This window comes from Marmota marmota, unplaced genomic scaffold (assembly GCF_001458135.2).
Source record: "Marmota marmota marmota unplaced genomic scaffold, marMar, whole genome shotgun sequence".
Lineage (NCBI taxonomy): Eukaryota > Metazoa > Chordata > Mammalia > Rodentia > Sciuridae > Marmota > Marmota marmota.
This window is the reverse complement of record NW_025999900.1, coordinates 42,603,375-42,617,131: the sequence shown is the minus strand read 5'-3', so window position 1 is coordinate 42,617,131 and position 13,757 is coordinate 42,603,375. Positions and strand designations below refer to the sequence as shown.

Sequence of the window (13,757 nt, the reverse complement as noted above, 5' to 3'; positions counted from 1 at the left end):
AGCCCCCGTTACAGAGGAGCTAAAAGCACCTTTCCCACCTGTCCATTCAAGCTGTGGCAGCACATGAGATAAGGTACATGGCATTTAACTAGCCATGTGAATGGCATGGAGCTGTTCCTGCTCTGTGAAGAGGCATTGTGCTGTGGAGGTGAGAGGTGGGTGTGCCCCTGTCTCACGCACACATTTGCCAGGAAAGTTGGTTCACTCCACGATCCTGAGACAGGCTGAAACAATATCCAGGCTTCCTGGAAAGCATATCTATAACCATGGCCTCCAAGCTTCCTATTCTGACCAGGTGAGATACTCAACCACGGAGACAGTCACAGTCAACCAGTGACAAGAGAAAAGCCATAGGTTTCTGGAGGCAGAGTTCAAATACCAGCTCTGTACCTTGCTTGCTGGGTGTGCTTTGACAGGTCCCTTGCCCATCTAGAGTCTCAGCTAAGTCATTTGTAAAACAAGAAGAATAATTCCTACTTTGTACTGTCCTGAGAAGTCAATGAGATTCTATGTGCTTGTCACCCTAAAAATCTTCAACAAATCATGGCTGCAAGTTTAATCTCCAGGGGCTTCTAATTCCCCACCTGTGAATGAGCGACAGTTGCTGCCCCCGTGCGGGGCTGCAGTGTGGATGACATGAGACAGCACCTGGAGCCAGCATGAGATGGGCCAGTGCCTATAGGCTCCAGGGGGACAAGATGGAGGAGTGTTTGATTCCCCAGTGACTGCTCAGTACCTTGGAGAGTACCGCCCAGCCAGCATTAGTGAAGTGAATGAGTGAAGTAAGTACTCTCAGGATGGTTAACTGTGGGTTACCTGAACTTCCCTCAGCTTCAGCTTCCTCATCTGTAAAAATGGGTAGAATAATACCTACCTGGGAGGGCGGTTGTGGAAACCAAACACTTTCTGACATTGGGTGCGCCTTGCACCCTGCTCCCCAGCAGACACCACAGGAGGCAGCTGGGTAAGTAAGAGCAATGTTTTACTGAGCAATACAGGACTGCGTACTAGGAAGGGTTTACAAGGAGGGAAAGGTACCCCAGCCGCCCCAGCCACCCCCGACACCCAGAGACTACAGTACTTAGGAGTTACACACAACGGCCATAATGGGTGGATATCTGTCCATAACAAACAAACCATAGCATATTTATACTGTATCACATCGAGTGATTATAGAAATCCATATATATATTGCTTGTATAAAATCTTTTTTTTTTGTAAAAAATATTAAAAAAAAAAAAAGAAAAAGAAAAAGAAAGTATAAAAACCGTGTGCAGTGGAAAGCCCTGCCAGGACAGCCAGTCTGTAAACATTCAGTGAGTGTGTGCTTTGGAAGGGCGCCCGCGCCTCAGTGCCCACGGCAACCTCCAGCAGGCCTGCGAGGGTCGCCTGGCTGCCACCTCCCGGGCAGGGACATCGCCCGCCCCTCTCCACCTCTGTACCAGGGTCAGGGGAGGGCTAGGGGCAGGCGATTGCAGGTTTGCGCTGAGTTCCATCCTCAGCTCCATTTTGGTTACAACTCATGGCTTTTCCTGGCTGCTCGGTGGTCCCTCGGGTGGGTGGCGCTGGCAGAGAAGCTGGAGACGCGCCCGAGGCTGCCGGCTGGGCATTTCTCTGATGCGGGTGCCTCGTCCTGCCTCCCTCGGGCCGCGCCCCAGGCAGGTCAGCCCTACCCGCAGTTCAGCTTTGGTCTCAGCGCTTGGTCCCTCTGGGTTCCCTCAGCCCGCTCTTCCTCGCGTGTGGCTGATCCGAGTTCCACGCCAGAGCCCGCCCGAGGCCGCCGTGCTGAGCCTCAGTGTAGAGTTTGTCATGCACCAAGGAAAGGCCGTCTGGGAGCCCCCTCCTCCTCCGTCTCTCCTCCTCCTCCTCCCCTTCCTCCTCCTCCTCTGCCAGGCCCAGGGTCACTTCTTCTCCAGCTGCTCCAGCAGCGGGTGGCCTTCGGACTCGGGCGTCTTGACGCTGTCGGTCCTGACGATGCAGGTGGGGCGGTGGCGGTTCAGCATGAGGATGAGCTGCTGCCGCTCCTGCTTCAGCTCCTCGATCTGCGTCTTCAGCTCCGCGTTCATGAGCTCCAGCCGCTCGGACTCCTGCGCAAACAGGCACACACTGTGAGACTCCCCCGTGGGCTCGGAGCGGTTCTGCCTGTGGGTGGGTGCGGGGCACCTGCGGGTGGCATTGGTATCGCCTGCGTTGTTTTCTACTTGTTCCCTGTGGCAGTTGAGGCTCTGAGCTAACTACTTTCTGCAGGCAGTGACATTGTGACACTGGACTGTCACAGTGGGATGAGTCCAGGTGACATTCTGGGGCCAGCCTGACTCATGTTCGGCCTCAGGGGCTTTTGCACAGGAAGTAAAAGGTGGGCAAAGAACAGAGGCCAGGAGGATCTAGTGGAGGGTGCACAGAAGGCCTGTGGTGGCCAAGGATGACAGTACAATGGCAAGTGCTCTGATGTATGATAAATATATAATGGGGATATTCTGGCCTGTGGAACCCCAGTGTGGTCATGTCAGTCTATAATTATTTAAACAGTCTCTTCCACACCTGCTGAAATCTATAGACATTTTGTTCACAGAAGGGCAACTGTCAAGCAGCCTACTGGATCCCGAGTGAGGTTTAGATGGACTTCAAGTGAGATTTCCAAGGCACTTCCAGCTGAGCTGGAGAGGCTCTGGGCAAAGGAAGAGATGTTGACTTGGTGGGGCTGGGGTCATGTGTCGAGTGGGGACAGGTGATGGCCACACCAATTCAGGGCCTTGGGGTCCAACAAAATGGCAGAAAAGATCTGAATGATTTTTTTTTTTTTCTGGGACTATGCCTAAACACTTAGAACCAGTTTGAGAGCTGAAATTTATTCCTGGGCCAGCAAAGTTTTAGGCCAATTTAGTTCTCAACTGGGAGTGACTCTGCCTCTCAGGAGACATTTGACAATGTCAGGAGACGTTTTTTGGTTGTCACCAGACAGGGAGGATGGGCAGAGGCCAGTCTGCTATGGACAGTGAAAACTATCCCATCCAAAATGCCACAGGGCAGAGACTCAGCAACCCATCGGCTCAGGAGGCTGAGGCAGGAGGATCGAAAGTTCAAAGCCAACCTCAGCAAAATCAAGGTTCTAAGCAACTCAGTGAGACCCTGTCTCTAAATAAAATACAAAATAGGGCTGGGCATGTGGCTCACTGGCCAAGTGTCTGTGAGTTCAGTCCCTGATACAAAAAAAAAAAAGGAGCAGGCTGTGTGTAACTGAGCATGTGACAATCATATTGTCCCTCCACAGCACAGGGCAGGAGGAAGAGCCTCCCTCTAAGGGTTCTGGAGGCTCAGTGGGGCTCACGCACCCCAGGTGGGCTGCCTTCCTCAGTCCAGTCCACTGGGTTGTTCCTTGTGCTCATCTCCAAGGTGGCAGAATGAGCTCCTGACTGCTGGGGAAGGTAAGCCTCGTGGCCAGAGACCCAGGGAGAAAGCCTCAAAAAAAGTGGGAAAAAAGTGCTCGGGAAAGATATTAAAAACCAGTTATGGTGGTTTTTCATTTGACAGGCTGAGATGTGACTGGGAAGCTGGCCTGGTCCATGGGTCTCAGGATTCTGAGAAATCTACCTTGGGAGCCAGGAGAGACCCCACAGGAAACCATCATAGTCTGTGGAAGTTTGGTGCCAATGTTAGCCACCTGCACAGTGAGTGACTCCGGGGACTTTTGACATTCCAGTTCTCCAGCCCAAAGTGCTAGCTCTGTCCTCAAATTTTCCTGAGCTTCTGCCTCAAGGAGTCTCAGGGTACCCCACCACCCATGATTTGCGGAGGACCTGCTGGAACAGAGAATGTCTGGGGAATCCAAAGGCTCTGTGGATCTTCTCATCTCTGAACTTACTAGGAACCATCAGCCACCCAGGGCTTAGGAGACCTTCAAAGAGGATTAATGAGCAGGGTCTCTCCTTGGCTTAAAAGATGAGTTGGTTCTGGTGGGTAGAGAAGGGAAGGGAAGAACTTCAGGTAGGAGCCCTGAGTGAGCAGGGACACAGACATGGGAGAGCAGAAGATGCATAAAGAAGATACAAATGGGTCTGGGGATGTGGCTCAAGCGCTAACGTGCTCGCCTGGCATGCGCAGGGCGCTGGGTTCAATCCTCAGCACCACATAAAATAAAATAAAGGTGTCCACCGAAAACTGAAAAATAAATATTAAAAAAATTCTTTAAAAAAAAAAAAAGAAGATACAAATGGTCCAGGTGTCCACAGCTCACTTTCGGACACAGTAGTGTGGAAGGCAGGAAAGGCAAGTTAAGAGCTAGACTATAGCTCTGGAAAGCCTGTGGGTTTAGCAACAGAGTCTGGGGCACACTTCTTAACTTCTCAGAGCTTTGGTCATTTCATCTGTAAAAAAGGCAATGATCTTGGGGATCAGAAGAACTGATCCCCAATAAGATGAAAAAGAGAGAAGAAAGATGTTTAAAAAAAAATAGGTCCTGATGACCACCAGGATTTGGAGAATGGAGGAGACGGAGCAGAGCTGACCCTGAGACTGAGGAAGGAGTCTGTCAGGAGAGCTGTTCTGGAAAGTGTTGGCAGGGCAGAGAAGTTCAGAAATGCAGCGAGCTTGAAGTCAAAACCGATACCAAGCAGATGTGTCCAACATGCGGAATTCATTAATATCACACACAGATGCACCTGCCAGAAACAGCCGCATGTCCAAACAACCCATCAGTGTCACCTGACACCAATGAGGCGAGAGGCAACTGGCTCTGCACAGGCAACTGTCACAGGAATGCAGCTGTCTGTTGGTTTGAGAATGTGAGAGCCTACCATGGGCTCTCTTGAAGTCTGCCTGGCTGTCACAATGTCACTAACCACCTTTCCCTTTTGTTAGGGTCTGGGGCTACATATTTATTTCTTGTGAAACCGTAAGTTGTGTTCAGAAGACTCTCTTTTTAATCATGATTGTAGAAGTGGCTTGTGGCTTTGTAATAGCAATTACCCGATTTGTTTTCCTAATGAATGAATAGGAACCAGCGAGGACCTCCATATGTTAATTAGGAAATGAAATGATTCTGTCTGTATTTTTTTTTTTTTTTGGTGTTTGTTGTTTTGACTTCTGGTAGACATTAATTGCTCTAGAAGAATTGAAACCATTTGTTGTTTTAGAACCGAATCAGTGCAAGGGGAGGTTCTGTCTCCTATGCTGTGGTCAGCAAAGTCAGTAGTAAGAAATATTAGGTGAAGGGCTGGGTGGCCCGGCCAAGTCACTCCCTGTTTCTGGGCCTCAGTGATGACTCAGAAAACATGATGATTGGCCCAAAAGACTTCACTACAGTCTCTTGCTTTATATTTTAAAAAGTCAAAAAATTACTCAAAGGTACATAAAATAGAGTTCCATAAACTTTTTTTAAGAGTTGAGAAGTAGCGAGGTGTGGCATTCAGAGCCTGAAAGACGTGTCTAAGTTAAAATTCTGACACTGCTACTTGCCAGCTACGCCACTCTGAACATGTTTTGTAATTCCTCTGAGTCTGGGCAACCTGAATAGGACACTAGACAGCGGAGGAAGCCCTGGATTCTCTGTCCACTGACTCAGCCACTGTGTGACATTGAGTGAGTCTTTGAGTCCTCAGGATCCTCCTCAGTGGAATGGGGCTCTTAGTCTCCTCCCAGAGTGGTTGTGACCATTAAGAAGAGAGAGCTATGCAGAGTGCAGAGCACCATAGGAACGTGAGGTGACATTACTACCAACACCCAGAGAACCTGCCTTAGGCACAGGCACTGGACAGGGCCAGCGGTATGGTATAGTGGGTGTTTGACAAGTGTTACTGGAATGAAGGACAGTTCCCACAGTACACTGGGCCTCCCAGTATAATACTCAGAACACCTGGGTCTGCTGCTCCTGACCACAGACAAAGGAAGAGGAGGCATTTGGGAAGCCCCAGGGCCTGCAAGGTGTGGACCCAACCCCTCTAAGGGCCTGATTCCTGCTCAGGGTTCAGGGCCTCAGCTGGTAGAGGCAGGGAACTCTCCAAGATGCAGTAGCTTGGAGAGGTCAAGTTACTTGCCTGATCCTCCAGGGGAGGATCTGGTGTCCGGGGGTTTGGAGGCACAGTTAACACAGACAGTTGCACTTATGCCTAGACCTGACACTCAGCCTCCGCTTCCCAGGCGGGTTGGGGAGTAGGGGGCCTGGACTTGGGCCCAGACAGTGCTGCCTCAAACTGTCCCACCCAGACCCCAGGCGACACTCATCTCTTCACCTTCCCAGCCTCATCTTCTCTCATTGGGACAAGGACACTACTCAGGTCTGCAGCCCATGCCCCACCTTGCAGCCAGCCAGAGGGATGCTTCAGAGGTTTTCCCCCTCCTCCTGAAACCCTCTCATGGTTTTCCGTAAACCGTCATCCTAGTCACTAGGCCAGGACAACAGGCACAATCCCGGACTGTCCCAGGCAACCCAGCACCTGGGACCACTCCGCAAACGCCAGTTCTGGGCCCGCCTGCCTCTGCAGCTCTGCTCAGCTCCCTAACCTCCAGCCACACGGACATTCTGTCAATGCCTTAACCACATCCCTAAGCAACACCTCCCACCTTCGCACGAACCCTTCCTGGAAACCCCTACATCCATGTCCAGCATCTTATTCCTTCTGCTGCTCTGATCTCACAGCTAAAGCCTAGATGTTCCTTGGCTTAGCCCAGGACAGGCCCCCTGCAGTTCCCACAGTACACTGGGCCTCCCAGTGGGATACTTAGAACACCTGACTCTCCTCCAGCTCCCACGGCCATCCCAGGGCAGACGCAGCCTGTTTATCCACAGTGCGACAGGAGCAGCTGGCACTCATCCATCGTTAGTTGGCTGGACGGGTGGATGAGCAAATGGATGAGTGAATCCCCGCCCTCCACTTGTCATCTGTGACTTCAGGCAAGTAACTTGACCTCTCCAAGCTACAGGTCAGTCTCTAAAATGGGAATAGTTAATATCTCACTGGACTGTTGAAAGGATTCATGGAGATTTATGAAAGACCTGGCACATGGTAGGTGTTTGACAAGTGTTACTGGAATGAAGGACAGTGAGTGCTGTCTGTCTGGCAATGACTGGATGTCACACTGTGTGTCACTGGTATGTGGGCTCAGGTATGTCTTGCTGCCTACGGTCTGACAGGCCTCTGGAAGCGGGAGCTCTGGTGAGGCTTCTCTAGCCCTCTGTGCCTCCCCCAGCTCTGTCTGCTGCAGGGCAGGCAGAGTGTCCAGCACTGTCCCCGAGTGCACCAGGCAGAGCTCTGGACATGTAGCACATGTGAACGAACACTTGTGGAATCAAGGAATGAACAAAAGAACGAATGAACCAACTGGTAAACCAATGAACTAGAGCCGGTGTGGCAGAGTGAAGGACAAAGGCTTGCGGTCAGCCGCAGGCTGGGCTCTCATCCCACCTAGTCGCTGAGAGACCTGGGTGAGTGACTTGACCTCCCCACACTTTGGATTCCTTATCTGTAGAAAGTCACCCACCTCATATGGTTATTCAACCAACAAAATGAGATCAGAAACATTTCATGTAGCACTTAGCACAGTGCCATCTTTATAAATGCTAGCAACTGTGGTTAATTATTATATACTGGCAGAACAGGGCCTGTTCTTATGCTGTTATTATGTATTGTTACTGCTATTATTTATTATATTTACTATTATCATGATTGGGTACTGGTTTGGACTAATAAGCTTTCAGGAAATCAGGAAAAGGCTCAGCAGCCTAGGGCTGCCTTGGATCCCTAGAGACAGCGGCCAAGCCTGGGGTGGGGAGTGGGGGCACTTCTTCAGTGGGGCTGGTGGGTGACCAGGGCTGGATGAGCTACCTGTAGTTAAGGGAAGGTGGTTTTCTCTGCACAAAACTGGCTCTGTCCACTGCCCAGGTGCATGCTGTTATCATCTGGCTTCATGAGCACCCACCCTAGACAACAGTGGTGGGCACAAGGGACCAAATTTGGTAGTGCCAGTCCCGGGCCATGTGGCACCTGGCACTTGGGTCTACGATTTCTAGGCTTCCAGGTGACAGGTTGGGCAGAAGCTGCTGCAGGCTGCCTTGGTTTTCTGGATTTTGGGAGAGGGTATCATACAGGTGGCAGAAAGGGCAGTGGGTGTGGCCATTGATTCCACACCATCCGATGATGTCTCCTGTGCAGAGAGAACACCAGCTGCTCCAAAGACTGGACAGGCCTCCCCGCCTGCTGGCCAGCCCCGGCTCACCCGCTGCAGGAACTCCGTGCGCTCCTTCTTCTTGTTGCGGCATCGGGCTGCTGCGACTTTGTTCTTCTCCCGACGCCTTTTCCGTCGCTCCTCTTCCTCGTCTAGCTGTGAGGGCAACAGAGCCACCGATTAGGCACTGAGACCAACTGGGACACAGGGACAGATAGAGGGACAGTTCCCCCTTCCCAGCCGAGCGCTCACTGGTGTTCAGCCCGCTGGCTGCTGCTAAGAGGATCCTCTCAGGCCAGTGGGGATCCCGGGGAGCAGTTGCCCTCCCACAAGCCCCAGGTGGGCTACCTGAGCCTGCCAGAGTTAGGGAGCCAGGACCCGGGGAAGCCACTTTGACAAGGCTGAACCTGGCAGGCGGGCCGGCCTGTTCTCCGCGCCCGACCCAAGGCCTGCGGGCATGATTTTCCGGGCCAGCAGTTCTCAGGCACTTCCTCTAAAAGTGTCTTGGGCACGGACACTACTTTCCCATCCCACCTGCACCCCTCTCACCTCCCAGATTCTTTAACCCCCTCCTCCCACCCTCTGTTGAGATTTTAAACCCTCACGCCCTTCCATGTTGATGGTCCTCCCTCCTGGTCCTTCCAAATTCTCAGATCCATTTCCCTATCCATCTCCCAATGGCTCCAGGGAAACCCTTCACCTTTGCTTCTTCTTCCTCAGGGTGCCAGTGAGGGAGCTGGGGGATTCCAGGGCCCAGCCCAGGGGCCTCCTGTGTCTCCAACTCGCTTCTCTCCCAGGACATGTTGGAACTCACCACGCATGAGCCCATTAGATGGGGAGACAGAAACCCACCGCCCACCAGCTCCGCCTCTGAGCCTAAGCGGCAGTTGTTAGCTTCATTAGTGATGATAACGAGAACTGCCATCGGTTGCCCACTTTGCTAAATACTTTCAGTGCATCATTTAATTCTCATAATCGAGTCTTATAAGGAAACTGCTATTATTGTCCCATCTTATAGATAGTGACACTGAGGTTCAATGACTCCGTTTGTCTAGATCATACAACTGGGAAATGACAGAGCCAGGATTTTAAACTCTAGATTTCATGAGCTTCATTTCTCCTGCTCTTGAATCCTGGAATGCACAGCCCCGGTCCGTCCAGGGCACTTTGGTATGGTAACTCCTGCTGCCCATTACATATTAGGAAAATCTGGAGGACTCATAGGTCCGGCTGGGCTGGGGCCAGTTCAGAGTCAGAGGCCACTAGAGAAGCTGTTGGACTGCCCTGGGCTTGCCAACTCTCTCACTTCTCAAGCAGGGCAGGGGGTGGAGCGGGGGTGACTCTGGCAGCCCAAGGCCTGCAGCAAGGTCTCAGCCCAAAGGGCTACAGGCCAGGAAAATAAGCAGCCTCTCTTCATGCACTCCCAGCATGCTCTAGGAGCTCAGGACAGAGGGCCTGAGTCCTGGCAGGGCAGCCTCTTCTTCCTTCCCCGCCACCTCTGGGCTTCTGCTGACCCACTCTCACCCCCAGGAGGCTTCTCGTCAACACCACCGCACCCAAGCACCTCCCAACCCCTTGGCTTCCTTTGAAACAGAACCAGAAGTGACAGCTCCTCTGGCTGACCTGCATCTGGGAAAATAGAAACCTGGCCGAAATTGATTCCGCCCAACCTCAGCCTCACCCCTAGGGTAACCGTGACGACAGGCACAGGGAAGGAACTGGAGGAAGTGGCTGGCAGTGCAATCTCCCCTCCCTCGGCCAAGAGGGTTTGCCCACAAACTGCCAAGGTGATGTGTGCAGGCTGGGCACTGCTGGGCCTCCAGCCTTCCCTTGGGGGACACGCCCCTGTGCCCCAAGGCCTGACTCCTACCCCACCCCTGCACAGGACCTAATTCTGCAGAGTCAGGAGCAAATGCAGAAAGGCCCCGCGCTGAGAGAAGTTTAACAGATTAACTGGGCCAGCTCGACCCCCAGATTGGCAGAGTTGCTCCACCCACCCTCTGCAGTCACATCCATCCCCCCTCTACCACCACCCTCTACTCCAAGTCTCGCCCTCTCTAAGTCAGCCAGGCCTTCCTGGCCCCCACTAAGAGGATCTTTCTTTCCCACCTGGTAAACCCCTGCTCAGCCTTTAAGAGTAAATGTCACCTTCTCTGCAAAGGCTCCTGTGACTCCCCACATAGAATCAGCTGCCTTTCCTGTGCTCTGTAAGAGCCTGTTGCACCTCACCACCGCCCTTGATTTACGTGGCACCTGTCTTCCCTGCAGGTCTAGACACAGGGATCTGAACATGGCACTTGGAAGGAGCTCCACAGATGTCACTCAGAGGAATGAATGGAATAAGGATTCCAGAGGACGGACGATGCCACCGGCTTGGATTCTTTCACTATGAAGCAACTTAGCACCATGTTGCATCTGCATAATCTTTTCCCTCAGTGCTCAGGGGATCCTTCCCTGCAGGGAGGGCCTCGTCTCTGTAGAAGGCAAGTAAAGCTTGAGCATTGGGTCCCAGCAACCCCAGAAGCAGAGTCCAGATTCAGGGGCACAGGGCACTGATGGCTGTGGCAGGTCTGCACGAACCCCAAGCAGACCCAGAACCTGGAGTGTGCACGTGGGCCTGAAGGCCCCAGTTCCATAGCCTCTCTCCACATGGACAGAGGGCCTGGGCAGCCCTCTTCCTCCTTCCCCAGCTCCCATGCCCACCCCCAGGCCTTCCTGCACTCATTCCTCACCTGGGCTGGCCTCTCCTAATAAGACAAGACATGGCCCCAAAGCCCCTTGCCACACCTTCCCCATTAAACTGGTGCAGTGTCTTCCCTAAATCCTCCTACTGCTGTTTAAAAATTACCCAGAGGAGATGTAGAAAACGGTTGTCGAGGTCCCCCCAAAATAAAGTAGGATCTGCAGGGCCCCACAGCTCCCCAGGATCCTCTCACAGGTGCCGGCGCCATCTGGGCCCCCAATGGGACCACTTCCCTCCCCACCCCCCAAGTCCTCCTTCAGGCTCTTCTTGCATCTCCAGAGTGAAGGCTTCTGCCTCCTCCTTCCTGAGCCTTCCCGAATTCTCTAGAGCATTTGGCCAGAGTGGGTTAGAGCACTGTTTGTACCACACTCAGCTTGGACATCTAAAAGCAGAACTCCGATTGGAGGGGACGATGCTCTCTACAGACCCAGCTGGGAGAGCCCTGGTGGCTGAGGAGGGGGCAGCCTGATGTGCACTCAGGGCATTTAAAGAACCATGACGGGGCTGGAGGAGAGGAGCATGTCTTTCCCTGTCTGCAAACTCAGTTCTGGCTGTTTTTCCCACATTCCCAGGAGGGCCCAAGGGCCAAGCAGACTGTGTGCTGGCAGTGAGGGGTGCCCTGAGCCACATCTTACACCAGAGGAAGAAACTCGGGGACCCATGGCCAAATGGGCCCTTGTTTCTATCAACCCCTCCCCCTCCTCAAAGAGTCTGTTCTCAAGCCCCTGATGAAAGGCAGGGAAGTCCCAGTCCCTGGCCACTGGGCTGTATTCAGTATATTCACTAAGGTACCAAGCGCTGGGTTGGGAGACACGTAGGGCCACCAACTTTAGCCATGTGGTCATAAACAGAAAGATCAGGCTGCTGAGGTACCAAGAAGCAGAGACCAGGGAGAAGCTGAGCTGTCGGACAGAATCAGAGACGAAAAAGCAGACCAGGGGAGCAAGTGGGCCTGGGCCAGGGTGAGCGAGCACAGGGCACCCTGCACGCACTGGAGAGCCCCCCCACTCTGCAGCTCATGAAGGTGCAGGGTCAGCACCTGAGAGTTAGCGTCTCCTTCGCGGTCGTGTGTGGGCTCCTCACTTGCTCACCCTGGCCTGGCCCTGTGAGAGCTCCCAGCAGAGATAAAGATGAGTGAGAGCAGCAGAACCACAGACAGAACAGAGGTTGGTGGTGTGGACAGAGGGACAAGCAGCGCACAGGCAAAGACACACAGAAAGAAACTATCTTGGTCCTTTCTATCCCACTCCTTGAGAGGCCTGAAGACGCTCCCTGTCCCTGGGGTTCATAATGTGCACCCCTGAATTTATCCTGCGACTTCCTCCTGTGGCCTGGAGCGAAAATGAGGGTTTGTTGTTGTTGTTGTTGGTGGTGGTGGTGGTGTTGGTGGTGTGTGTACTGGGGATTGAACCCAGGGGTGCTTTACCACTGCGCCACGCTACATCACCAGCTCTTTTTATTTCGTTTTGAGATAGGGTCTCACTAAGGTGCCAAGGTTGGTCTTGAACTTGCAATTCTCCTGCCTCAACCTCCCGAGTAGCAGGGATTATGGTGTGTGCCATTGTGCCTGACAGTCCTGGAGTGAGCTGAGAAGGTTTCTGGCACTTCCAGAAAGACATCTGGGAGACCAGGGTTCTACTCTTGGGAAGACAGGGGATGCCAGATGATAATGGAGAGTAGAATATGGTCCCCAGTTATGGTCCCCAGTAATTAGGGGAAAAAATCCTTCACGAGAGCAATGTTTCTAGAACCAACTGTTTGGACAGCAGCAGAACCTGGATGAAGAAAGGCCCCTTAAACAGCAGTCATAAAAAGCAAACGGTGGGTATCCAGCAGGGAGGAACGGGAAAAATGAAAACCCTGACTCCCCGGCTGCTACCTCCCAGTGGCCAAGCCCGACCCAAACCAGAGTGCAAGGGATGCTGGGTAATGTGGTCCATTGCATAGGCCACCTGGGGCACAGTGCAGGATAGAACAGGAACGGAGCTGTCGGGCAAGGGAGAATATCTAGGTGACCCATCCGAGCTCACCCACAGTGCTGGTCCCAGTCAGGACTGGCAGACAAGGGATCAGGGCCATCCCCGCAGCTGGCTCTGACTGAATTCTTGCCAACTCAGGCCTGGTGCTTCACGACTCCAAGTGTGGTCTGTGGACATCCAGGTACCAGCCCACAGAAGCTGCCTGTTAGACAATCCGCTCTCCACCCAGACCTGCTGAATTGGAGTCTGTGTGTCCGACAATTCCCGGGTGACTTGTGTGCACCTAGAGGTTGGCTCAGGAGGCCGGTAAGTGCTGCTGGAGTTTCTCTCCACAAACGTATTCTTCATTTCAGTAAACACCGCCACCCTCTACCTGGTCATTCAACCAAAAACAAACCTGGAGGCATTCTTAATCCCTTTCCTCCCATAGTTCACCGGGCAGGTGGCCTCTCTAAGCCACACACCCACACCTCTCCAGCCCTGCTGCCTCTCCGCCCTGGGCCAAGCCCTCCATCCTGTGCCCTACACCAGGGCCATGGGCCTAGGGGCTCTCCGTTGCTAAAATGTACGTGGCTCCTCTGCTTAAAACCCTCCAGCAGTTTCCATCACAGATGGAACAGACCCTAGGCTACTCCCGGCCCACACAGCTGAGGAGACCCAGCCCGCCGGCCTCTCTGACCCTCCCTCGCGTGGCTCTTCTCTACCCCTCGACCAGCAGGGCCTCTTCCTCAAAATGCCCAGTTCTTTCCTGACCGTGGGCCCTGCACTTGCTGTCCTCTCTGCTAAGTCTCCTAGTTGAAGACCTCGCTGACCCCTCCAATCTGAAGTAACCGCACCATCATCTCCCCGTTTTTTCCGCCCAGGTGTTTTCCACT

At 53.1% G+C, this 13,757-nt stretch overlaps 1 protein-coding gene across 2 annotated transcripts in view; it reads right to left on the bottom strand.

Annotated features, from left to right (window-relative positions):
- Positions 1 to 965: 965 nt before the first annotated feature.
- Positions 966 to 13,757, bottom strand: part of Jdp2 (Jun dimerization protein 2) — a 39,194-nt gene continuing 26,402 nt past the window's right edge. For both annotated transcript variants that reach the window (XM_048799013.1, XM_015494166.2), the window contains exons 3-4: positions 8,212 to 8,316; positions 966 to 2,087 (exon numbers count right to left, since the gene is read on the bottom strand). In XM_048799013.1, coding sequence (XP_048654970.1) covers positions 1,902 to 2,087; positions 8,212 to 8,316 — 291 coding nt within the window. In that variant the 3' untranslated portion in view covers positions 966 to 1,901. The remainder of the gene's footprint in view (positions 2,088 to 8,211; positions 8,317 to 13,757) is intronic.